This window comes from Mustela lutreola, chromosome 7 (assembly GCF_030435805.1).
Source record: "Mustela lutreola isolate mMusLut2 chromosome 7, mMusLut2.pri, whole genome shotgun sequence".
Classification (NCBI taxonomy): domain Eukaryota; kingdom Metazoa; phylum Chordata; class Mammalia; order Carnivora; family Mustelidae; genus Mustela; species Mustela lutreola.
In genome coordinates, this window is record NC_081296.1 from 8,956,956 (window position 1) to 8,982,996 (window position 26,041).

The window sequence follows — 26,041 nt, forward strand, 5'->3', positions numbered from 1 at the left end:
CCACTCTATCTTTTCCCATCCCTTCCTTCCAGAGGTATTCCTAGACCTGTGTTTATTTATAGAGACAAACGTATGTATGGAAACCAACATAAGTTGCTATTTATACATTCTAAGTTTTTAAAAATATCATACATCACACCCATCCCTCTGTACTTTTTTGTCTGAAAGCAACATATTTTTCATGAGCATATAAGTAGTTCTTGCTTACTCAGTTTCACTACTCTGTAATATTCCCTTGTATAATTATACCACAGTTCGTTTCTCCATTTCCCCAGAGACACAGATGATTCTTTCCACTTTTTCACTTTTAATGACTGGCAGTGAGCAATCGAGTGTAGCTCTCACGTTTGTGCAAACTTCTCTAATGCAGACACGTGTAAGTGCAATTGCTGGTGGTAAGTTTCTGCTTTACTAGGAATATAATCTGCTCTCTGAAATGGTTGTAACCATTTATAATTCTATCGTCTAAAGTGTTCTCATTTTTCCTCGTGCTAGATCGGATTTACTGACCTAGGACAATCTACTGGTACAAAATAGAATCTTGCAGGTTTTTTCTTATTGTGGTTTTCATTTCCATTTGAGCATCATTTTTTTTTTTTAAAGTAAGCTCTAAGCCCAATGTGGAGCTTGAACTCGGAACCCCAAGATCAAGAGTCACCTACTCCCCAGACTGAGCTGGCCAGGTGTCCCAGCTGTTTCATAGCTTTTCAAATTACTGCTCTGTTGGATTTCACTGCGTGAATTGCTTGGTTGCATTCTTTGCCCAACTGCTTGTCTTTTCCTTGTTGAAAAGGAGCTCTGTACTAATTTGGATACTAGTTCTTTGCTAGTTATATGGATTATAGCCACCCAGGCCTATCACTAGTCCTTTACATCATACAGAAAATTTTAAATTATAGTCATCTATTTTCCTTCATGGTTTGAATGCTTGAGGTTTTATGCAAAAAGATCCATTCCCAGCCTCAACTACTCATTTTCCCTTCTTACAATTTTTATTTATTTGTTTGTTTATTTTACAGGGGAAAGCACGAACACGGTCCCCCACTACCACAAATTATGCAGTCAAGTTTCCCACATTTGCAGAAATCGCAGGGGTCAGCACATCTGGAGTGCAATGGATAAGCCTTGCCCTGGGAAAACCACCTTCGTGATCACGGTATCTCCCCTGCCAGGTAAGTATCCTTCTTATAATTTTACTTATTTTTATTTTTTTTTAATTTTTTTAAGATTTTATTTATTTATTTGACAGGGACACGAGAGAGGGAACACAAGCAGGGAGAGTGGGGGTCAGAGAAGCAGGCTTCTTGATGAGCAGGGAGCCTGATGCAGGGTTTGATCCCAGGACCCTGGGATCATGACCTGAACGGAAGGCAGACACTTAATGACTGAGCCACCCAGGTGCCCCCTTCTTAAAATTTTAAAGCTTTACTTTTCACACTTGTTTTTAAAATTTTATTAGGAATTTATCGTTGTGTATGCTGTGAAGTAGAAATCTAATTTTAATCTTTTCTTCTTCTAGAGAGCCAATGGTCACACCACCATTTACTGAACAGTCTGTTCTTTTCCAGATTTAAAATTCTGCCTCTGTCATATGCGGGGCTCCCATACAGGTGCGGGTCATTTTGGGGGCACTTTACTGTTGCATGGGTCTCTCTGTCAAATCATTGCACGCATCCCACGCTGCCTTACTCACTAGAGCTTTATGGTAAACACTGCTTTCTTATAGGGGAAAGTGCACCTGTTCCGTCTTAGCCCTTTTGAGCTGTGCCATGTTCATGAATCAGAAAACTCGTTATTATGTCAATTCTTCCCAGACTGACCTACAGACTCAATGCACTGTTGGTGAAAAATCCCAGCACCTTTTCCTGGTGGAAATTAACAGACTGATTCCATAATTTACATGGAAATGCAAAGGATCTAGAATAGTCAAAACAATTCTGAAAATAAAGCAAACAAAGTTGAGGGGACTAAGACAACCTGATTTCAGTACTCGCGACAATGTGATATTAACACACTGTCCAGACCAGGTTCTTTTCAGAAATAGACCTAGATGATGGTGGCCAACTGATTTCAACAAAGCTGCCACAGTAACTCAGTGAGAAGAAGATTATCTTTTAACAAATGGTGCTCGAACAACTGGTTATCTCTATGGCAAAAATAAACCTTAGTTTTACCTCTTAATACTAATTTGAATTTCTTCTATATCTCTTACATTTTTTTTTTCTCTTTTTTAGGATTTCTTTACTTGAGAGAGAGAAAGAGAGCAAGAGAGAGTGAGGGCGGGGGCACAAACAGAGGCAGAGAGAGACTCTCAAGCAGACTCCCTGCTGAGCACAGAGCCTGACACAGGGCTCAATCCCAAGACCCTGAGAACATGACCTGAGCCGAAACTAAGAACTGTAGGCTATACTGAGCCCTGGGCGCCCCTCTTTTACATTTCTAATGTAGTTTGTCTGGGTGGCTCAGCTGATTAGGCGTCTACTTTTGGCTCAGGTCATGATCTCAGGATCCTGGGATCAAGCCCCAAATCAGGTTCCCTGCCCAGTAGGGAGCCTGCTTTCCCCCCTCCCTCTGCCTGCCACTCCCCCTGCTTATGCTCTATCTCACATAAATAAAATATTATTTAAAAAAAAAAAACGGGTTTTGCTATAGATAATTCTATTTTATTTGGCTTCTCAAAGAATCACTTTATGTTTGTTGATTTCTATTGTTTTTTTTTTTCCTGTGATTCATGTTTGTTCTTCTCTTTTATTACTGTCTTATTCAAATAAATAAATAAAATCTTTAAAAAAAAAAATATTACTGTCTTATTTTGGGGGTTTACTCCCTTGTGTTACTTACTGTACTGGACCCTTAATTAACTGTTTTTTAGCTCTTCTTCCTTAAAAGATAAGTTCTATGAATCTTCCTTGAAGTATACTTAGCTGCATTAACCAAATGTTACTTTTCATTTTTACTGAGCTTTAATACTAAATATTTTCTGACTTCCATAATGAGTGCATTTTTATTTTTTCCAATTTTTTTTTTAAACATGGCAAAATATATATGCCATGAATATAACATCCTAACCACTTTCGAGTACAAAATTCAGGGGTATTAAGTTGATTTATAATTAAGCTACCATCAATCACCTCCATCCATCTCCAGAACTCTCTTTATCTTGTAAAACTGAAACTCTATGACCATTTGAAAATGTTCTCCATTGGGGCACCTGGGTGGCTCAGTGGGTTAAGGCCTCTGCCTTCAGCTCAGGTCATGATCCCAGGGTCCTGGGATCGAGCCTCTGCAGAGAGCCTGCTTCCTCCTCTCTCTCTGCCTATCTCCCTGACTACCTGTGATCTCTGTCTGTCAAATAAATAAATAAAATCTTAAAAAAAAAAATGCTCTCCATTTTCACATAGTTTTTAATATTATGAAACTATACTAAGAAAATGTGGTATGTCACACAAACCAACCCATATGTAGAGAGAAGTGAGAGCTGATTTCATCAGTCAATATCCAGAGAAATAAAAAAGGTTTACCCAAATGACTCCATCAAACTTGAACTGGCACCACTAAGGTTAGAGCTAGGAAACCACTTCTCCACAACAGCCGCATTCCAGGGACTGGTGCGGCCAAGTTCCTGCTGGGCCCACTCTGGAACAGGAGCAGCTACGGGGTCAGGAGCAGCGATGGGAGAGGACGGAAAGAAAGAGAGGCATTAGGCCCAAAGTGGAAGCACTTGCCCCTCCCTTGAACAGGTGGCCCAGGACACACAAAGTCACATCATTAACAACATTCCTTCGTCCACATCACCAATTCCAATGGGCCTATGCGGTCTATGAAAAATGCTACCCAGCAATGTACAAACGTAGGCTAACTCACAGCTCCTCAAACGCACCCTTCTCAGAGTCTTGGTGCTTGAGTTGCCTCTATCAGCAATGTTCTTCCTGTATTTGCAACCCTCCCACCCCTTACATTCCCCATTCCTTTTTTCCTGCTTTATTACAATGGCACTTATCTCTTTCAAACATACTATGCAACCTCCTTATTTATTGTCTTGTGTCCCTTGACTAGACAGTATACTAAGAACAGAGACTTCTATTTTGTTCTCTGACACATTGCCATTACTTAGTACAGCGCCTGCCACAGCAGCCACTCAATCAATCTGTGGAATAAATATCAAATTGATTATATTTCTATCCACCTAGCAAAAATAAGGTTTGTACTGTGTTAGTAACAATTCAACAAACAGCAAGGTAGACAGAATCACAATAGTTTTATATATAGTCTTCATTAAATATACTAATACAAGGTTCACCTTATACCTTTAATTTCAAAGCAGTTTCACAGAAGTGCTTTAGGATTTCTATAAATAATACTGATTTAAATTGCCTGAAGCATCGTAGCTTGCTTTTATTTGTTTTATAATATATACTGGGGTTCACAAACAGCACAGTGAAAAAAATTCTGACAGTGGAAAAAACTATAAACCCACTGCCCGGGAGTATGCTAGTTATTGGTTCAGAAGCTTACCGCAGGTAACAGGATCTTCAAGTGAATTGTGAACCTGATTTAAGACACTATCCATAACATCAGAAAAAAGGGAAGCTGTATCCTGGGGGCTCTCTGCCACAGCTGTTTGGAGAAAAGGTCTTTGAAATTCAGCCTCCTCAGTGCGGAACACGGTGAGAATTGTAGCATTGGTGGCGAGGGGGGAAATAACTCCCGTGATGGGGGGCCAGCCTTCACCAAGGTCCACACTGGCAACCTACGTCAGAAGTTCTAATTAGTTGAGAAGAATGTTGTCCTATGGCTAAAGCAGAATGTAGCTTACTAAAAGACAGATTGATAATTTCTCCTGATGATTATTATTAGAAAAGTGAGAACTGTGGAAAAGACAGGCTGGACGGGTATAAGTGCTAGAATTGAATTCAGTGACCATATTACCTTAATCTCTCAATTTACAAATAAGAAAAAGCTAAGGTTCACAGGAATATTTACTACGCACTTACGATGAGATTATAACTCACTGAGTCCTCAAAACTAAGGACCTCACAACATTACTCTGAGGTAAAAATGATTATTATCTCTCTTTTACAGAGGAGGAATTAAGGCTGAGAAATAAGTAACCTGCTTAAGGTCACCCAGGTACTAAGAGGCAGAAGCCAAGAGCACATGAATTCGAAACCCATGCTCTTAACCCAATACTATGACTTAAGGGATTTATTCAGATTACACGGTTGGGCAGCAGAGCTGAGACCCAATTCAGACTGCCTGACTCCCGACCCAGTGCTCTATCAGAACAGACAACTCTTAGAACACCAGTTCAGAGACTAGAGAGCTTTTCTTTAAGTGTCTCACAATGAGCTCCAGAAGATGGAAGCTTTCTAAGGTAACAAAGACAAAACACAAAGTAAGGTAAGAAATTTGCTCGTCGTTTAAAAATAACCATCACCTTTCAACAAAATCTGGATAAATATGTATTTTTCAGAAGACATTTTTAAGTTTGTGTAACTACTGAACACTATTACATCTAATGTTACAGTGCAGGGCTTTTAAAAAATGATATTGATTATATAAAGTTAATAAATATGTAACAGGAAGCTTACAAAATAACTAGAAACCAGACATTACTTCACCGCCCTAAACTAATACTTGCATTCCATTCGGCCCGCTGCCTTTTTTCCCCATGTGACTATAATTTAACTTAATTGGGATCAAGGTACATGCAGTTTTATAAACTGTTTCGTCACTAAGGGGCACTGTCATGATGCTACACGTGTCACTGAAACCACGCCGTGTAGAACATTCCTCGGCACTTAGTAAACACACTAATTTCACCTCACCAATGTGGTTTTGGATAAGAAGGACTGAGCATGCGCCAGGTACCTACCAGGTGTAACTCTTCAGCAGCCAGCCTGCTTACCAGCTGCTGGAATAACACCCTCTGAGTTGACCTGTTCTCTGGACTTTGTAGCATCCAGCTCTCAGTGCCCAAAGTGCTGCTCGCTGGCAGAGACCACTGGCTTGCCGTGCCTTTGAGAAAAATTCTGACTGGTTTCTGGAAATGTCTCTGATGCATGGCCAGGGGCTCTAGGGTGACTGTCCATGTTTCTTGAGTCTCTTTGCCTATTAGAGATAAGGAATATTAAAATTCTAATGTAGTCGTTACTAAAAATAGATTTAATAGCAAGAAGAAAAAAAATGAGATTGTCAGTGTGGTACTGGTACTATCCCTTCAAGGTTCATCCCACTGCCGACAGGCTAGCAGAGCGAGTAGGTTTCGTTCTATAGGAAGAGTTACATATGAATAGAATCACAAGGGTCCAAATGAATGTTGCCTGAGAAAGTATTCAGGCAATACTCGAGACAACATAGCTTAAATCCGTAAAATAGAGTATATCACATCATAGGAGAATGTTGAATTCTAAAGATTATGTATGACAAAACTACTCTTGGGGCGCCTGGATGGCTCAGTGGGTTGAGCCTCTGCCTTTGCCTCAGGTCATGATCTCAGGGTCCTGGGATCGAGACCTGCATCAGGCTCTTGGCTCAGTGGGGATCCTGCTTTCCCCTCTCTCTATGGGTACCTCTCTGCCTACTTGTGATGAATCAAATAAATAAAATATTTTAAAAAAAATTACTCTTGAAATTTCCTAAAACTGTATACAATGTATGTAACATAGTTTTATGTATACATCTCTACAGAGTAGGACTTCTGTGTGGATATGGGATTCAGATGTGAGATTCACTATACAGCAGATCATGCAGTAAACTTCTGAAAAGTCTAACATGCTGGCCCTTCCCGGTAAAAAGCATCATTTTCAGAGGCTGGTCACTGATTTGTTATTTCTTCTCTCAATCATTGCTTCCCTATGGCCTTCCATTTATCAGTTTCTTCTATGGGGCGGGAAATCTTCCCGCCCCTTTGCGTGGGCACCTGAACAGTATTATCCTTCTTTTCAACAGCTGGGAAATTCTTTAAAAATCACTCAGTATTCTTTTTAAAGGGGAGCTGGCAGTTACCCGGCGCCTGTGTTTAACACTTCCCTGTGCTACCTGATTCTACACAGACACCTTTTTTTTTTTTTTAAAAAGATTTTATTTATTTATTTGAGAAAGAGAGAGAGTGAGAGAGCACGAGAGGGGAGAAGGTCAGAGGGAGAAGCAGACTCCCCATGGAGCTGGGAGCCTGATGCGGGACTCGATCCTGGACTCCAGGATCATGACCTGAGCCGAAGTCACCCAACCGACTGAGCCACCCAGGTGCTCTGCACAGACACCTTTTAATTACAAGCATTAATCGAGTGCCTAGGCTGTTGGAAAATCGAAAGAGAAAAGCACAGGCTTGCCTGAAAGAAATCAACGTACCTGAGACCATAACGCTCCCCAAGAGAGTATTTGCTTACCTTCAACAGGGAGAAATAATGTTCCTTCCATCCGTGGGAAGGAGGCTTCATAGGCAGAATTATAGAGCAAACAGTTCAAAGTGGCATCAGGTGGCAGAGCTGAAATCCAGGAAGACGGGGCAGAGTCACTCGCCAGCTTTTTTTCACCACCACGCAGCATTTCCCCGGCTTTAGTACAGTCCTGGCTGAAAGTTTCGGATGGTAAGATCGTGCCGCCAACAACGTGGAGCAATTCACACACGGCCCAGTATCCGAGGTGGTCCGGGGAGTCCCACAACTAAAGCAAAATGACAAAGAAACGCAGGGGGCTATAAATGAAGCATCCATAAATCAAGTTTGACGGGAGTGGGAGAAAGTAAAGCTGACATCTACATTAAAGGATCAAATTATTCGATTACTCTATTTATTAAGACACAAACCAATGGCCAATATCTTGTCACCATGCAGCCTGCTCTCACCACAGCCCTCGTCATCTCTTGCCTGGACTCACTGCACAGCCTCTCCCTCCTGGGTCTGGCCTCTCATGTTGCTCTCAGCATTCTCCCAGATCATGGATCTGATCGTGCTACTTCTCTAAAAGCTTTCAAGCCTTTCCGCTGCCTCCGTGGTAGAGCAAGTCCTGGGCTTAGCCCAGCCCTAAGCAACCTTTCCAAACACATTATCTTTCCCTCGCTCACTGCTACCTTCCAGGCACACTGAACCATCCACTGTTTCCTGAATACGCTGTATTTTATCTTCCATGCTTTGGTTCATTCTGTTTCCAGTGCTTTCCCCCTTCTTCTCCAACTAGGGTAATCTAGCTCAAATTCTGCTTTCTCTGTAAAAGCCAGCCTTTATTTCTTCACATAAACAACTGTTCATTCAACCTTCTTTTAACAAACTTTTATGGAGCAACCTTTATATGCTATGGATTAGTAAGACTTGGTCTCTGTCTTCTAGAATCTTAAAGTTGGGGGTAGAGTGAGTAAAACCACAGTAACATGAAATATTTAACTTGGCATCACAGTATAACATGACAATATTCAAATAGTATAGGAACATGACAGAAGAGCGCCTACCCCAAAATAGTTACCCTGCTGGTTTGCTTACTCCACAGGACTTAACAATTGTAGATCATAAATTGCTATGGAATGTCTTGCTGGTCATCTCCAGACTTCATATACTCAAGTTCAAAAAGGGCCATAAGAGTACCCAAGGTCACAACAAAGCAAGGACTAGTCCAAGAACCAAGAATTATCTTGGAGAGTGCTATTAAAATGAGGGTCATGACCCTTTGGCAGCCTTGGATGGATCCTATGATGGATCAACTGACTGGCTCATGATCAGCATAAAAAAAAACAGAACAGAGTGAGAGAGCCCTGTGGGGAAGGGGTGCAAAACAAACAAACAAACAAACAACAACAAAAAAACCCCAGAATAGAAAATATCAGAGCACAAGAGAAAATATCTCATATAGTGAAGATAAACAATATATTATAAAATTTTTGTTCCAGTTATGCATGCCAGCTTGGAAATTAATCAATTAATATTTGCTGTTACCATCTATATGTCCATACCCATGTTCACCGCTACGGGGAGAATGGTAAGCTAGTTCATATACCATAGATCCTGATTAGGATTTTCTGCCAAAGGGAAACAAAAAATTATTTGAAATTGTTAGATATTCTGGCTAGAGGACAACTAGTGGGGTAAAAAAAAACTGCTTATCAAATGAGACGTAAAGCTTTTTATTTTTTATTTTTTTTTAAAGAGTTTATTTATTTATTTATTCATGAGAGCTAGAGGGAGAGAGTGAGAGAGAGGCAGAGACAGAAGCAGGCTCCCTGAGAAGCAGGGAGCCCAGTGCGGGACTTAATCCCAGGACTCTGGGATCATAATCTGAGCCAAAGGCGGATGTTTAACCATCTGAGCCACCCAGGTGCCTGAAAGGTAAAGCTTTAATAAGAGTTGAAAAAAACATCAACTTTTGATGAAAATATAAGCATGATTAAAAAAACACAATCACAAAAAAAACCAACACCCACAATCACTATGTAGAGTACGGTTACATTTTTCATTTTTATGCATGTAACAGATTAAGTGAGAGACAAGTTTTAGTGATAATTTCAAATCTGGAGATTTATAAACGTCCACAAGACTATAAATTCAGGGGCACTTGCTTGGCTCGGTCACTAGAGCATGGGACTCTTGATATCGGGGTTAAATTCGAGTTTTACATTGGGTGTAGAGATTTGTAGAGATTACTTAAAAAAATAATAATAAATCTTGGGGGAAAAAAGACTATAAACTCCACAAGAGCAGGAACTACATCTGTCTGGTTCACTAATGGTACACCCAGCACCCAGCAGATATGGAATATGTACTTGCTAAATAAATCAGAGGTACAAAGTCAAAAGCACGCCGGTGGTTTCCTGCGCTCCCTTCTATCCTGCAAGAGTTCTGTACTTGGATCCCTCTCCCCAAGTCTGTGGGTCCAGGTTCTGTTTCTTCCGCTTCTGTCCCTCAGACTATCAGCTCCGCAAGACAGGACCTCTCCTTCCCTTCTCTCTACCCCTGTAGTGAGAGTTCTCCAGGGACTAACCTAAACTCCCTTTTGTCTCCACAGTGTGGTGGGGAAGAGGCTTTTTGAACAGGAAAAGATTAATCTTCACCAGGAAAAAAAAATTCCAGAGAAGCTTGTTTGATGGGCATTTTCTTAGGGTAAACAACATAGCAGATGTGAGAAGGGAAACCTCAGAGAAAACCCATCCCCCAGATGGTAGAATGTCAGAACTGGAAGAGATCTTTAAAAAGACACCGGCAATCTACTTATTGAAATGCTGTTCCAAAAAGAAAAAAAAGGAGAAGACTCTCCAAGCCCCATCTGCTAAGATTTATTTCTAGCCAGTATTTGATATAATTCCAGAATAAAGTCTTTGGTGTGATTTGGTATCCATTACCCTAAATCACACAGTTATGTGTTGTGTACTATGTCCAACACATGATTTGCTGCCTTAACAAATTTTAAGTTCTAGGATTCCATTTTCTCCACCAAAGGCCCTTAAACAACTTTGTTCTTTCTTTTTCTCTGACAAGCCACTGCTGCCTTATTTTGCATTTACCATGTCTTTTTTGGGCTTTGTATGTGAAAGCACATTAGAGATTTTAATTTTTTTTAAAAACATTTTATTTATTTGACAGACAGAGAGCACAAGTAGGCAGAGAGGCAGAGAGAGAGGGGGAAGCAGGCTCCCTCCTGAGCAGAGAGCCTGATGTGGGGCTCGATCCCAGGACCCTGGGATCATGACCTGAGCTGAAAGCAGAGGCTTAACCCACTGAGCCACCCAGGTGTCCCAGGAAATTTTAACGTTTATCATTAAGTACTTGCTCATTTTCCATTTGTAACCTTGCAATTTAACCCACTCCTAGTTTAGTCACATGTGTTTCCAGTAAGTGGAATCACATCTTTCACACCTTCTCATTGATGGCCACTGCCCATCAATGAGAAGAAAATCTGCACTTTGACTGCCTAGGCCCTACAGACATGTGCTTTCTGAAACAAACTAAGCTCCTTTCCATTTCAAATCTTTATACCTGCTCTTTGTCTGGAATGTTCTCTCCCAACCTTCCTGTTCCTCCTCCTTTACCTCTCCTGCTCATGAAGCTCCCTCCGCACCCTTCTACCTCCTGTTGCTCACCTGTTTGTTCCTATCTGTTTAATATATGTTCCTCACTGGAAGGTAAACCACCCCAGCTGGCCACCACACCTTCTGCAACTTTTACAGTGTAGTAGGCACTCAATGCAATGGCTTCTCAATGACTATTTGTTAATTAAATGAAGGTGACAGCAGAAAAAATGGCAAGAGAAAAGTACTTATTGTAGGTCTGGGTGGCTCAGTCTCTGCCTTCGGCTCAGGTCATGATCTCAGGGTCCTGGGATCCAGCCCGAGGAGGAGGGCACGCTGCTCTGCAGGGAGTCCGCTTCTCCCTCTGCCCCTCCCCCCACTCCTTCTCACTTTCAAATAAATAAATAAAACCTTAAAAACAATACAAATTTATCTCCAGGTACTTAACCGGAGCAGGGGGTCCCACTGCCTAACAAAAATCTAAATGAGCCATTTGTGACTATAAGTATCTAAATTTATTCCTTTAGTCAACAAATAGTTACTAAACTGGCACAATGTTCAATATGCATCTTCAGGGGATACAAAGCCTTTGAGGTATTTTTAGACTAGATGGACGGTGAGAGACTCGCACTACTGGAAGATACAAAGGGGACAGCGGGAGTGGAGGCTGAGTAGTGGTCACGGGACAAGGCGTTCGAAGAAGGGACTGGCATAGAAGAGTGAGCACCGGCATTCGGGGTGACCGGTGACACAGAACACACAGTCAAGGTTTGTTGACCGACTAGACGATGCTTCCATGTGCCGAGTATTCGTCCTGTGTAGGAAAAACAGCCCCTGGGGAGGCAGAGAAGGGCCCAAATTGTGAAGGGCCTCGCACGCGTACCTTAGTGTGTACCAAGGACCTACCTGTCGTCGCAGTTTGCGACCCCGGGACTTCCCTTCTGAAGGGACCCGTGCCGGTGGTGCTAGTCTCGCTCTGGGTCTCCCCGCTGCCCTGCAGACGCTGCCCGGTTCTGGTCTGCCAGCGGGGCACGGTGCGCCCCCTGTGAGCTCCCCGCGGACTTACCTTCGGCCCCTCGGTGGTATCCAGCCAGTACAAGGTGATTTTTCGGGCGATCATGACCTCCTGGACCCTCCTGGGCAGCAACTTCTCCATCACCTGCTTCGGGGGAGGCGGCAGGCGCTGGGCCTGCGCCTCGCAGCCGGACACGAACTGCAGCAGCTCCCTCTGCGAATGCGGACAGGGGGCCAGCAGGAAGACCGCGTTCCCAAAGCCCCCGAGCGCGGTCTCGGCCTCCCTGGCCTCGCCCTCCACGTCCAGCAGTCTCCTCCCGCTGCTGCGCAGGATCGGCTTCGTGGGCGACGTGATCTCGGGCCGGTCCCACTGGTAGTCCAGCAGCGTCTCCATCAGGGCGCTGTGCGTGTGGCTGGCCCGGGGCGCCGGGCCCGGCAGGTGGGCGCCGTGGGCGCCGTCCCCGAGCCTGGCGTCCAGCTCCTCCTCGAAGTCCTCCCAGGAGCGGGCCCCCAGTTCGCGGAAGTCAGACACGCGGGACGGCCGGCTCCGCGCCCCCTCAGAGTCAAAGAACTTGAAGGCCCAGCGGACCCTCGCCAGGCCGAATCGGCAACTCAGGTAGGTGAGGAGGCGCAGGGCGGCCCGTCGGACCGGAGTCCGGCCGGCGGCACCGCCCGCGGTGTCCAGCAGCAGCATAACGTTGTGACAGCAGGCCATGTCGGTCGCGCCGCCGCCGCGGGGCTCGGGCCGGGGCCCGCGCGGCTCTCTTCTCCGCCCTAGCTTCAGACAACCAGCGCCATTCACCTCTTCCCTCAGGAGCTCTCATGGAAAAGCTCCCGCGCTCTCCAAGTGCTCCTGCCATTGGCGGAGTTGGTCCCCAAAGTCAGCTCCTATTGGTCGCTTGCCTTACGTCGCTTACGTGAGTAACTTCCACTCTTGGCGCTGATTGGAAGGGAGGCGGAGAAGGTCTCTGCCTGATGGGTGGAAGGCGTGACTCTGAGCGGGGCTCCGAGTTCCGGGGGAAACTTAACATTCATTGGCTTGGGCCTTCGTTTTAAAATTTAAAGAGGTTGCGCTTCGGGGGCGTGTCCTTAAGTTTCCCTTTTGGGCCCGAGGCCTGAGTTGGGGCGGTTGTGCGCAGGCGTGGGTGCGGGCTGCTGGGAGGTGTTTAATAAAACTTGGAAACTTGGTACTGGGAGGGCATTGGGGATGGTCTTACCCAAACTGGAATGAAGCCACCCTCGACTGTCCATGGGGTAGAATCCGATGATGAAGACTTTCGTTTTCTTTGTAACTTAAGAAAAAATTATCAACAATTTAAAGTTCACCTCTTTTTCCCTGATGATTTCAAGGAGTTTCTCTGAAGAAGGTGATTAGATCCAAATAAAAGACGTGTACGTACATCATAGTTATCTGACTTGAGAAAAACTGGAAAACAGCGCAAGTGCGAATGACGCAAGTACAGTACACCCTAAAAGGGAAGGAACATCATGTAGCTTTTTATAGGTAACACTAGATGAAAAAAGGACCGCGAAACAGTGAGAACCCCCGACTTTTTTATGTGTATATTTTTAAACTGTTAAAACTAGACGAAAAGTTGTCTGTGATGGTGATGACATTATGCTGATTTTTTTAAGTATATAACACTTTTCTAAATTGTCTATAATTCTGTATTGCTTTGTTTCCTAGTCGGAGGGGGGAGGGATAATATTTAATGACTAAAAAGTATTTCCTGTTGGAAATAGAAGAAGCCAGATTTCCAAAAGGGCAAGAAGTTAAAGGGATATTCAGGTAGAGTCTAAGGACAAAGGAGAAATTTGTTTATGGTATACTGTAGGAAGGTCAAGGAAAGGGGGGACCGTGGGTCAAGGTCCCCTTAGAGGATACACAGCTGTCAGGGAGTTAAAATTCAGATGATGAAGATGACATTGGGAGGCTTGGTAAAAGCTGTGGGTTCAGTGCAGGACTCCAGCCATCTGCAGGGTCTGCAGTGAAACCTCTGTTTCGTTCTTGATATAGGTAAATTGTGTTCTCTTTTTTTAATATCAGTCTAACTAACTAGAGTTTATCAGTTTTATCGATCTTTTCAAAGAATGAGCTAGTTTCATTGATTTTTGTTTGCTTGTTTTCAGTTTCATTGATTTCTGCTCTTTCTCTCCCTTCATTTTTTTAAAAAAGGATTATATTTATTTATTTGACAGACAGAGATCACAAGTAGGCAGAGAGGCAGGCAGAGAGAGAAGAGGAAGCAGGTTCCCTGCTGAGCAGAGATTTCCCCATGCTGGATCCCAGGACCCTGAGATCATGACCTGAGCCAAAGGCAGAGGCTTTAACCCACTGAGCCACCCAGGCACCCCTCTCTTCCTTCGTTTGGCTTTACGTTTATTTTGCTCTTCTTTTTCTAGATTCCTTAAGTGAGAATGTAGATTATTGAAGTGAGAGTTTTCCTCTTTCCTAAGATACGCATTTAGTGCCATAAATGTTCTCAGCACAGCTGTGTCTCATAAATTTGGACACCTTATTTTTTTTTCCACACATCTGCATATTTTAAATTTTCTCTTGAGAATTCCTCTTTGACCCATGGATTAATTTAAGTGTGTTGTTCAGTTTCCCATTGTTTGCAGATTCCCTGTTATCTATTTTTGATTTCTAGTTTGATTCCATTGATTTGGTGGACACACTCTGTATGATTTCAATTCTTTTAAATTCATTGAGGTTTATTTTATGGACCAGAATATGATCTATCTTCATATATGCTCCTTGAGCACTTGAAAACAGTGTATATTCTGCCACTGTTGAGTGTTCTAAAATACCAATTAGATACTGTTGGTTAGTGGTGTTTTTGAGTTCTTCTGTGTCTGTGCTTTCTGTCTAGCTGTTCTATCACTTGTTGAGAGAGATGTTGAAATCTTCAACTCTAATTGTGGATAAGTCTATTTCTCCTTTCAGTTCTATCATTATTTTGCTTTATGTATTTTGCATCTCTGTTGTTTGGTGCATACACATTTAGAATTGCTATGTCTTCTTAGTGGATTGACCCTTCTATCACGATGTAATATCTCTCTCTGTAACTGATGATTTTCTTTGCTCTGAAACACTTTGTCTGCTATTAATATAGCTCTCTTGCTTTCTCTGATGAGTGTTTGCATAGTATATCTGGTTTCATTCTTTTTCTGTCAACCTTTCTATATCATTATATTGAAGTGAGTTCCTTTACATGACAAATAATTGAGTCATTTTAAAAAATCTGTTCTGCCAGCCTCTTTTAACTGATGTATTTAAACGATCTGTGTGTAATATATAAGGGCTTAAGTCTACCATTGTATTTTTTTGTCTGTGGGGTTTTTGTTTGGTTTTAGTTTTTGGTGTTTGGTTTTCTGTTCTTCCCCCTGCTTCCCTCACGAACATTTAAAAATTTTTTTTTATTTTTTTAAGGACTTTATTTATTTATTTGAGAGAGAATAAGAGTGAGAGAGATCACAGAGGGAGAGAATGGGAGAAACAGACTCGCCTCCGAGCAGGGAGCCTGACAAGGGGCTTGATCCCAGGACCCTGAGATCATGACATGAGTGGAAGGTAGACACTGAACTGACTGAGCCACCCAGGTGCCCCAGTTGAACATTTTTTTAAAAGATTTTGTTTATGGGGCACCTGGGTGGCTCAGTGGGTTAAAGCCTCTGCCTTCGGCTCGGGTCATGGTCCCAGCATCCTGGGATTGAGCCCCGCATCGGGCTCTTTGCTCGGCGGGGAGCCTGCTTCTCCCTCTCTCTCTGCCTGCCTCTCTGTCTACTTGTGATCTCTCTCTCTGTTAAATAAATAAATAAAGTCTTTTAAAAAAAGATTTTATTTATTTATTTGACCCGTGAAGTGTAATTATAATATGGTATGGAAATATTACCTCTTTTTGAGTCCCTTACCCTCCTCACTTAAAATTGTCTTAACTATTTCCTTTGCAAATATTGATAACCACACTAGTTATCATTTTTGTCTTAACCATTAAACTAAACTTACAAAAAGAAGAGAAGTAAAGCTTTTTTTTTTTTTTAAGATTTTATTTATTTGACAGAGAGAGATCACAAGTAGAGAGAGAGAGGAGGGAGCAGGCTCCCTGCCTAGCAGAGAGCCCGATGCGGGACTTGATCTCAGGACCCTGAGATCATGACCTGAGCTGAAGGCAGAGGCTTAACCCACTGAGCCACCCAGGCAGCCCAAGAAGTAAAGCTTTTTTAAAAAATACCCATACTTTTCCTCTTTCCATTGTTCTTTCTTTCTTCCTAATGTCCTCAGAGTCCTTCTTCAATCCGTTTTTTCCATTTTACAACTTCCATTAGTCATTCTTTTAGAGTAAGTCTGCTTGCAGTAAATTCCTTAATTTTCCTTCATCTGAGAACTTCTTTATTTTCCCTTTATTCCTGAAGGACATTCATCAGATATAGAATCCCGGGTTGACAGTTCTTTTTGTTTGTTTGTTTTTTCCCATCACTTGAAAAATGTGGGGCTGCTTCCCCCACACACACACTCTGTGATCCCCTCCTCTGATACTACAGGTGGGGAACCACGTAATGGGGTGGGGGGCGGCCTGTTTCTCCCCTGTTCCTCCTCTAACATAACCCAAGAAGGGCAGGGTGGGCATCTTCTTCCCAATGGATGGATTTGGAAGTCGAGGTACCCTCAGGGATCTCCACTGCCTCCTTATGCCTGGCACCTGGTAAATATAGGCTCCCACTCAGTCTTGGCTGAGGGGGCTGGGATATCATTTGTTTGGGGCTTTTGTTTGTTTGTTTGTTTGAATTTGACTGGACTGGAGTGATTAATGTCCACAAGTTTTCTGTCTTGTCTGCCCCTGTCCTGTCTTTTGACTAGAGAAAGCAGACTTCTCCTGGGGCTTTTTGTGGGCTGCAGCCATTGAGGTATTAGGACGCGAGCTTCTTCAGGATCCAGTCAGACATAAAAGAGCAAAAGAAAACCCAAGAAACTCACTGCCCTGTCATTCCTGGCATCTCAAGTTCACTAGCAAGTCTGCTTCTTCTCTCAGCCTCAAAGAGTCTTCCCATGTCTGGTTTACACAGACTGTCCAGGGGTTTTAGCTTTACTTAGTGGGAAAAACAGGAGTAAATATGTCTAAACCCATTTTGTCTGGAACCAGAAGTCGGGAGGCTTTTTTATTATAACTTACACATTACACTTTATTCCGGCCCTTTAAGATTTCGCTTTACTTTTTTTTTTTTTCCCAGATTTTATTTATGTTTTTGAGAGAGAGAGAGAGAGAGAGAGCATGACCAGGAGAAGGGGCAGAGGGAGAAGCAGACTCCCCGCTGAGCAGGGAGCCCAAAGCTGAGATGGTGACCTGAGCCAGAGGCAGAGGCTTCACCAACTGAGCCGCGCAGGCTCCCCAAGTGTTCGCTTTACTTTCTAAACTTTGAGTTCTTAGAGGGAAAGAACTGTGCTTTATTTGTCTGTGTATCCGTAGTGCCTAGCAGGATAGCAATAAATTATTTTTATAATTGAAATGTAGTGTGTTATCACGCATTTTCCCAGGGTGGGAATTTGTGCAGAAACCGCTATACTACCACTAGAGGGCAGTAGCAGCACCCTTCACTAGGGGCTCCCAAGCCTGCGGGCCCCCACGGCAGAATGAAAGCTTTTCCCAGAACTGCTTGTCCTTCCTCTGGGTGAGAAGAGCAGAAGTCTGGGAACTGACTGTCATTGGGCCTCTCAGGGAGAAGAAAGGACCTTGGGGTGGCTGACAAGGCTGCACCTGGAGCACTCGGGTCCCATTCTTTTGGAGCACAATGTGTTCTGTGTTCCTGTAAAGACCGGGGAAGTCATTCATGTTATTTCTAGCATCTCGAGGGACAGTCGTGGTTCTGGGCACTCGTCACAGTAATCCTGCAAGGCAGAATTATTTCTTCCCCTTTACTGAGGAAACTGAGGCTCAGATGGTCTTGCACAGCTAGTTAGAGGGAGCACTGAAACTCTTACACTGCTTCCCACCTGGAGTTCCAAGGACAGATCCTCCCTGGACAGGGTGGTCTGGAGAAGGGAGACTAGGCCAGCCCCCCACAACCAGCAAGCCTCTCTCAGCCCTGTGTTCTTCATCTTTCTCTAATGGGATGATAATCTACTTTGCTTTTATGAACTGTGTGATTGGGGTGTCTGGGTGGCTCAGTCAGTTAAGCATCTGCCTTTGGCTCAAGTCATGATCCCAGAGTCCTGGGATCAAGCCCTATATCAGGCTCCCTGTTCAGCGGGGAGCCTGCTTCTCCATCTGCCTCTGCCTGCTGCTCCTCCTGCTCGTGCTCTCTCTCGCTCTCTTAAATAAATAAAATCTTAAAAAAAGAAAAAATAAAAAGCAAGAACTGTGTGATGTAGATCCAAGAGCCAGCAGGACCCAGTACAAAGTGAAAATGTAGGACCCCTTATTAAAAAAATTCAAAATTTCAAAACAGTAGAGCATTAAACCAAGCATGGGGCCCTTCTAATCATGAGGGGCCCGTGTGACCGTCCAAGGCACGCATCAGTGAAGCCAGCCTTGTCTAGAGCAATAGCAGAAATAATGAAATCATAATAGCTTCCTTCTTTAGCGCAACTACTCTGAACTAAATTCTTTCACTTTAAATATTTTCTTTCAGCCTTTCTGGGGGTTTCTCCCCCTTTGTGTGGGTTTTGTTTTTTGTTTGTTTGTTTTTTCAGAAAGAGGGAGAGAAAATCTTAAGCAGGCTCCATGCCCAGGCCAGCGGGAGCGTGACGTGGGGTCTGATCCCACAACCCTGAGATGATGACCCGAGCAGAAATCAGGACAACCGAGCCACCCTGGCACCCCTCCCCTTGTATGTTTTTATCTCTACAGCGAGGAGGTTGGACTAAACCAGAAGTTCTTAACCCTGGTTACACATTAGAAATACCTGAGGACTTTAAAAAACCATCCAAACCTGGCGATTCACAGACCTGTACCCCTGGGGCTAATAATACATCATATGTTAATTTAAAAAAATTAAAAAAAAAAATCCAAAGCTGGGCCTACCCACTGCCCCCAAAGATTCTAGCTGATATGGGTGGCAGTGGGGTGCCGGGCTATGTCACTACACTCCCCCCCAGTTCTGAGACTCTGGTTCCTACTTGGTAATGATGATAAAAATGGCCTTCCTCTGCTGGCCACCCCCCCCCCCCGCCCCTGACCACTCCTGCTGCCATCGGACATGGAGCCTTGAGGTCTCAAGTCTGGGAATTTTGACTGGCAATGACATGAAGAGTGTGTGTCCTTGGTAGGTCTGGACAAGGGGTGGGTCTTCTGCGGAACTTGTTTCTCTGCCACGGTGGTCATTTGCTCAACTCTCCATTCTGCTCAGGGCCCCAGTGCTCCTGGGGGTCTCGGGGGAAGCCGTGCATTTGTGGGGGTCTTCCTGGGCACGGAGGATAAACGATGGCTTCCCTGACCCTTCTGGGGACTGTCCCCTTGCCTAGCTTCCCTGACAGAGCCAGGGCTATGTGCATAAAGCCATGAGGGAGAAGAAAGCAGAAAGGAAAATGTTTATCACACACTTTCTGTGTGCCTAGCGTTGCACTAGGAACACTCACATTTAATCTTCCAAACCCCTTCTAGGTAAGTATGTTTTTAAATCTCCATTTTAACACTTCAGAAAAGCTAAGTAAGGTGCTGGGTGTCACACAGCTCACGGAGTGGTCCCTCTACTTACTGGAGGGGCAGGGCTGTGGTCCAGACGTGTGGTGGAGTGGGGGTTGCAGGCTGGGTGGTCCTTGCTTCACCCCTGCCCTGTCATCTCTCTGACCCCTGCTGGCCACAGGCCTGGGACCCCAATCTCTTGTTCAAACCTCATGTCTACTCCTACCCCAGCAGTGTTCCCTGGTTTCCTGGGTCTGAGGCCAATGTGATCCCAGGGTCTGTGGGACTGGCCCTATTTTCTGGCTGAGAAAACCAAGCTGTGGTTGAAGCCAGTGAGGCATGGCCCAGGCCTGCCTTATCAGGCCCGCACAGGGCTCAGAAATCCTTCACTCTGGGTCCTGTGGAAATGGTTTGGAACACTGGGTCCATTCACTGATGTGAGAACCTAAGGATGAAAGGAACGTCCCCTGGGAAGGAAGACTGGGCTCCTCACAGAAGCCCATTGGGAGATGGGGCTAATGCAGCAATCCTGGGGCCACTGAGCGGGCTGAAACTCCTTCTAGAATCGAACTTCTCTGAAGTCAGTTATACTGCCCAAAGCCTGAGTCTGCTGCACATACTAAGGCAGTTCTGGGAGAATGATCACCAGCCTCAGGCTCCGCCCACCGGAGGTTAGCCTCACCTTTGAGGAAGGGTCTCAAATTCCCCTCCCTACACATGGCAGGGTCTTGTAGAAGCTCAGGAAGACTGTGGGGCCTGGCGGATGGAAGGGCGGGAGGGACGGAAAACCCAGACAAGTTAGGGGGGTGGGCAGGACTGCAGTCTCCCTAATGGATCCAAGGCCAGACCAGAGAGGAAGGCTGGAGCTGATGTGGAGGCCCCACCCCCTAGGAATCCACACACCCCACCCCTTCAGGAGGGAGGACCTGGGCTGGGCTGAGCCAGTGAGGCCTGGACAGGCCAACAGGTGCCAGGACAAAGGATTTCTATCCCATTGTGAATCCCAGGGCTGCCGAGTGGTTTAGGAGTGAAGAACTGGGGAATCTTCTTTTAGTTCATTCTTCAAAAGCATAGGTCAGATGAAAAATATTTTGTAAGATGAACTGTGATATGGGATGAGAGACAGTCTTGGAGATGGAAGGGGGTGATGTTTGCACAACAGTGTGAATGTACTTACTTCATGCTGCTGAACTGTTCACATTAAAATTGTTAAAACAGGGGCACCTGGGTGGCTTAGCCATTGGGTGTCTGCCTTCGGCTCAGGTCATGATCCCGGGGTCCTGGGATCGAGCCCCGTATTGGGCTCCCTGCTCGCCAGGAAGCCTACTTCTCCATCTCCCACTCCCCCTGCTTGTGTTCCCTCTCTCGATGACTCTCTGTCAAATAAATAAATAAAATCTTTTTAAAAAGTTGTTAAAACAGTCAATTTTATGATATGTGTATTTCACTACAACTAAAAAAAGAGGAATGTGTGAAACTGCGGTTCAGTTAGAAAGCATGTCAGGCCAGTCTCATCTGAGGCTCACGAGAGGATTCCGTTGTGCTCTAAGAGCACTGGCAGGCTGTGGCCACCCAACTTTTGAGGAAGGTGTTGTCTTCTCCTCAAGGCTCACAGTGACCCACCCAAGGGGTTAGGAATGGATTTTAAAGAGCCTAACAGATGTGCCTCTCTCCTCACTCTTTCTGGCTATCCTTAGGTTCATGAGACAGGATTTTCTTTCTCCAGTACTACTTGGGGATGAATGTGAGGAATGAGCCAATAGATCAGGTCTTTGTTCAGGAAGGCTTTTTTTTTTTTTTTTTTTTTTTTTGCCATTGTGTTTTAGGACTGATAGGACTGATTTTTTACAAAATCACAGCTGATGTGATTGTGTGGAGTTTGTAGTGGAGAATGTAGGCATCCAACCTCAGAGAGCCAGATAATGACCCAGAGGAGAAGGCACTCTGGGCAGAGATCCCATAATGCTCTGTGTAGGGGTCTGTGGCCATATGCTAGGAGCACAAGGAGCCCCAGGAAAGAAGGGACTTCCTTGCCTGGAGCATATCTTAAAAACTCACAGGAGTGGATCATATTATGTTTTTAGACTTTGGCAACTCGTATACTGAAACAGGAATGATAAAGATTAACTTGGTCCCTGCACAAGAATGGAATCAAATTTGTGAAGCATTCCATATTTTTTAGTATTAGATAGTTGAAAAGTAAAATTTTAAAAACAATTCAATCTGGGGGTACCTGGGTGGCTCAGTCAGTTAAGCATCCAACTCTTGATTTTGGCTCAGGTCATGATCTCAGGGTTGTGAGATCAAGCTCCACATCAGGTGCCACACTGACCTGCTTAAGATTCTCTCTCTCTCTACACCTCCCCTCCCTTAAAGATTTTTTTTTTTTTTTGACAGAAATCACAAGTAGACAGAGAGGCAGGCAGAGAGAGAGAGAGAGAGAGAGAGAGAAGCAGGCTCCCTGCTGAGCAAAGAGCCCGATGCGGGACTCGATCCCAGGACCCTGAGATCATGACCTGAGCCGAAGGCAGCAGCTTAACCCACTGAGCCACCCAGGCGCCCTACACCTCCCCTCCCTTAAAAAAAAAAAAAAATCAATTTACAATAAAAACAAAAAAAAAAACAGAAAATACTTAAGAATAAATTTAACAAAATATGTGCAAAATTTACAAGGAAAACTAGAAAACATCCCTGAGGGAAATTTTTAAAGGATCTGGACACATGGAGAGACATACCATGTTCATGGATTAGAAGACTCAGTACTCTTAATTCTCCTCAATTGATTCACAGATTTAATTCATAAATCATAATCTCCATAGCCTTATAGAATCAGGGAAATTGAAATGCTGATTCTAAACCTTATGCAGAAATGCAAAGGACCCAGACTATCCAAAGCAATCTTGAAAAGAAGTTAGAAGTCTTACATTACCTTACTTCAAGACTAAATATAAAACTACATTAATCAACATAGCATGGTACCATTATAAGAATCAACCAATAAATCAAGGAGCAGAACGGAAAGCTGAAAATAGACTCACCCTTATTTAGTCATTTGATATTTGACAATGGTGCCAAAGGAATCCAAGGGGGAGAGAAAAATCCTTTCGATATATGGGACTGGAATAACTGGATATCCAAATAGAAAAAAAAAAAAGAGCCTTATCTCCTACTTCACACCATACACAAAAAGTAAGTAACTCAAGACAGATCATAGATGCAAGCATAAAAGCTAAAACCATATAAAGCTCTTAGAAGAAAACAGAGAATATCTTCATGGCTTCCTAGGAAACACAAATGTTTCTTAGGAAAGCGAGCCTGCTCTGTGGGGAGGCTGTTTCTCCCTCCTCTCTGCCTACTGTTCTCCCTGCTTGCATGCTTGCACTCTCTCTGTGTCAAAATAAATAAACTCTTTAAAAAAAAAGATTTTTTTGAAAAAGACTTTATTTATTTATTTGACAGATAGAAATCTCAAGTAGGCAGAGAGGCAGGCAGAAAGAGAGCAAGGGAAGCAGGCTCCCTGCTGAGCAGAGAGCTTGATGCGGGGCTGGATCCCAGGACTCTGGGATCATGACCTGAGCTGAAAGCAGAGGCTTTAACCCACTGAGCCACCCAGCCGCCCCCCGCAAAAAAGAAAAAAATATTAGAACAGATGTTTCACAAAAGATGATATATGAATGGATAATAGGCACACTAAAGACAGTATTATTAATAATCAGGGCAATGTAAATTAAAACGATAAGATCCTACTACATAGGCGATAGAATGGCTAAAAATTTAAACAACTGACCCCCACCAAAGGCTAATGAGAATAAGGAACAACCAGAACTCTCATATATTATTAGTTGGAATATAAAATAATACAACCACTTTAGAAAAAGCCAGTTCTTTTAAAACTAATTATACACCAACTCTATGATCCAGGAATTCCACTTCTAGGTGTTGACCTGAGGGAAATGAAATTACGTCCACAAAAGGACTTACACAGGAATGTTCATAGCAACTTCTTCACAATAGCCAAAAAGCTGGAAACAACTCGGGCATCCATCAATAAGAAAATGGGTAACAGTGCTATTTTCATAAAATGGAATATTACTCCAGATTAAAAAAAAAGAACAAAGTATTGGTACATGCAGTAACATAGGTGACTCAAAACCATGATGTTGAGTGAAATATGCCTTACACAAAAGAGTACATTCTGTATGATTCAATATCTATAAAGTTCTAGAACAGGTAGAACTAACCTATGGTGGAAACAACCCAGTGGTGTCCTCTGAGAGGCTGGGGGCAGATATTGACAAGAAAGTGTTCGAGGAAACGTTCTGGGATGATGGTAGGGTTCTACGTCTTGTTCTATGTCTTGGGGTGTACAAATTTATGTATTTGTGAAAATTGGGCAAATGCACACTTAAGATTCTGTGTTTCATTGCTTGTAGATTTCACTTCAAAAAAACTAAAAACAGGGGAGCCTGGCTGGCTCAGTTGGTAGAGCACGCAACTCTTGATCTCAGGGTCATGAGTTCAAGCCCTGCATTGGGTATTGAACCTACTTAAAAATGAGTTTTTTGGGGGAACGCCTGGGTGGCTCAGTTGGTTAAGCCACTGCCTTCGGCTCAGGTCATGATCCCAAGGTCCTGGGATCGAGTCCTACATTGGGCTTCTTGCTTGGCAGGGAGCCTGCTTCTCTTGCTGCCTCTGCCTGCCTCTCTGCCTGCTTGTGTGTACTCTCTCTCTCTCTCTCTGGCAAATAAATAAAATCTTTTAAAAAATGAATTTTTTTTAAACCATAAACAATACTGAGCTCTAGTTAAAGATAAATATACTGAAGTAACTAGGGGGAAGTTACTGATGTCTGCAATTTACTGTGAGATGCATAAAAAAATAAAATGTATTGATAGAAGGATGGAGAGGTGGAGAGATATAATAAGGCAAATATAATAAAATGTTAACAGTAAACATTGGGGGATGGTATAGGGCTTTTTTCACTGTGAAAACCATTGTGTTTGAAATTTTTCATTAAAAATGTTGAAAAAGGGGGTACCTGCGTGACTCAGTCAGTTGAACCTCTGCCTTCAGCTAAGATCCTGATCTCGGGGTCCTGGGATGGAGCCCCGCCTCGGGCTCCCTGCTGCTCTGCGGGGAGTCTGCTTCTCCCTCTGCTCCTTCCCGCACTCATGCTCTCTCTGTCTCAAATAAATAAATAAAATCTTTTTAAAAAATCTTGTAAAAAGACATATAGCTATATCATGGAGTAGCATATGAAATTTATGTGAATTTTATCACAGACCTGTACCCCTGGGGCTAATAATACATTATATGTTTATTAAAAAATAAAAAAATTAAAGAAAAATTATGTGAATTTTATATGCTAGAACAGGAGTGTTCCAGACAATTCTTGAATATATATTTCCTTTATTGGTCTGAAGTGCCCCTTCTTCCCAACACTTAACCATAGTGATTCCCGCCCCCCCCCCTTTCTCTTGGGAAACAAAACATCCAGCAAATTGTGCCTCATGGCTCTGGTTCTCTTCGTAGCCAAAGATTCTGATTCTGGCAGTTTTTTTTTTTTTTTTTTAAGATTTTATTTATTTATTTGACAGACAGAGATCACAAGTAGGCAGAGAGGCAGGCAGAGAGAGAGAGAGAGAGGAGTTAGAAGGCTCCCCAGAGAGCAGAGAGCCCCACGCAGGGCTCCATCCCAGGACCCTGGGATCATGACCTGAGCCAAAGGCAGAGGCTTTTACCCAGTGAGCCACCCAGGCGCCCCTGATTCTGGCAGTTTTAATTTGCTACTAGAGACTCGAGAGGACTGCCCACTGTGCCTGTCTAAAAGAGGTAATCAGGTTAGAGTTGACTATTTAGAGGATAGCAAGGCCTCTGGAGGACAGATCCTTCAGCATTCGCCAAGTGGAGACACAGCGGGGACCTGAGGCTGGAAGGCCCAGCACCCCACAACAGGCACTGTGCAGAGGCTGACTTGGGTCTGGAGCTGGAGGTCTTTGGAGGGAGGAAGCTTTTTATCCCAGCCCTTGGGGGAGTAAAAGGAAGAGTTGGGGCGGGGTCTGCTGAGCCCATGCTGGGGAGCTGAACATCAGGGCACCAGGCCAATGGGAGCCTCCCAGGTCTCTAGGGGCCCTCCCTGCCTCCTGGCCCTCGGGCTTTTACTCCTAGGTTGGATGATTGCTCAGTTAACCTGAGAGCCCAGGGGACCAGCCTGAACTGCTCTTGCCGGAACTGGCAGGGCTTGGAGTGGGGATAGGGCTGGCTGGAAAAAGGCGGTATCCACGGGCAGAGACAGAGGAAGGAAAAGACAAGGACGACTTGACTTCTCTCAGCTGAGGGCCAGCGGCAGCCTGCCTGGTCAGCCCACCCTGCGATTAGTGTGGTAACTGGGAGTCGTGAAGATGACAGG

At 43.9% G+C, this 26,041-nt stretch overlaps 1 protein-coding gene and 1 non-coding gene across 3 annotated transcripts in view; both read right to left on the reverse strand.

Moving 5' to 3' along the window:
• Positions 1 to 12,829, reverse strand: part of TICRR (TOPBP1 interacting checkpoint and replication regulator) — a 43,206-nt gene extending 30,377 nt beyond the window's left edge. For both annotated transcript variants that reach the window (XM_059180012.1, XM_059180011.1), the window contains exons 1-5: positions 12,063 to 12,829; positions 7,392 to 7,668; positions 5,876 to 6,111; positions 4,516 to 4,750; positions 3,522 to 3,651 (exon numbers count right to left, since the gene is read on the reverse strand). In XM_059180012.1, coding sequence (XP_059035995.1) covers positions 3,522 to 3,651; positions 4,516 to 4,750; positions 5,876 to 6,111; positions 7,392 to 7,668; positions 12,063 to 12,725 — 1,541 coding nt within the window. In that variant the 5' untranslated portion in view covers positions 12,726 to 12,829. The remainder of the gene's footprint in view (positions 1 to 3,521; positions 3,652 to 4,515; positions 4,751 to 5,875; positions 6,112 to 7,391; positions 7,669 to 12,062) is intronic.
• On the reverse strand, positions 1,017 to 1,180 carry LOC131837721 (U1 spliceosomal RNA). Its single transcript, XR_009356312.1, has one exon. It is a non-coding gene; the product is annotated as a U1 spliceosomal RNA (small nuclear RNA).
• Positions 12,830 to 26,041: the final 13,212 nt, after the last annotated feature.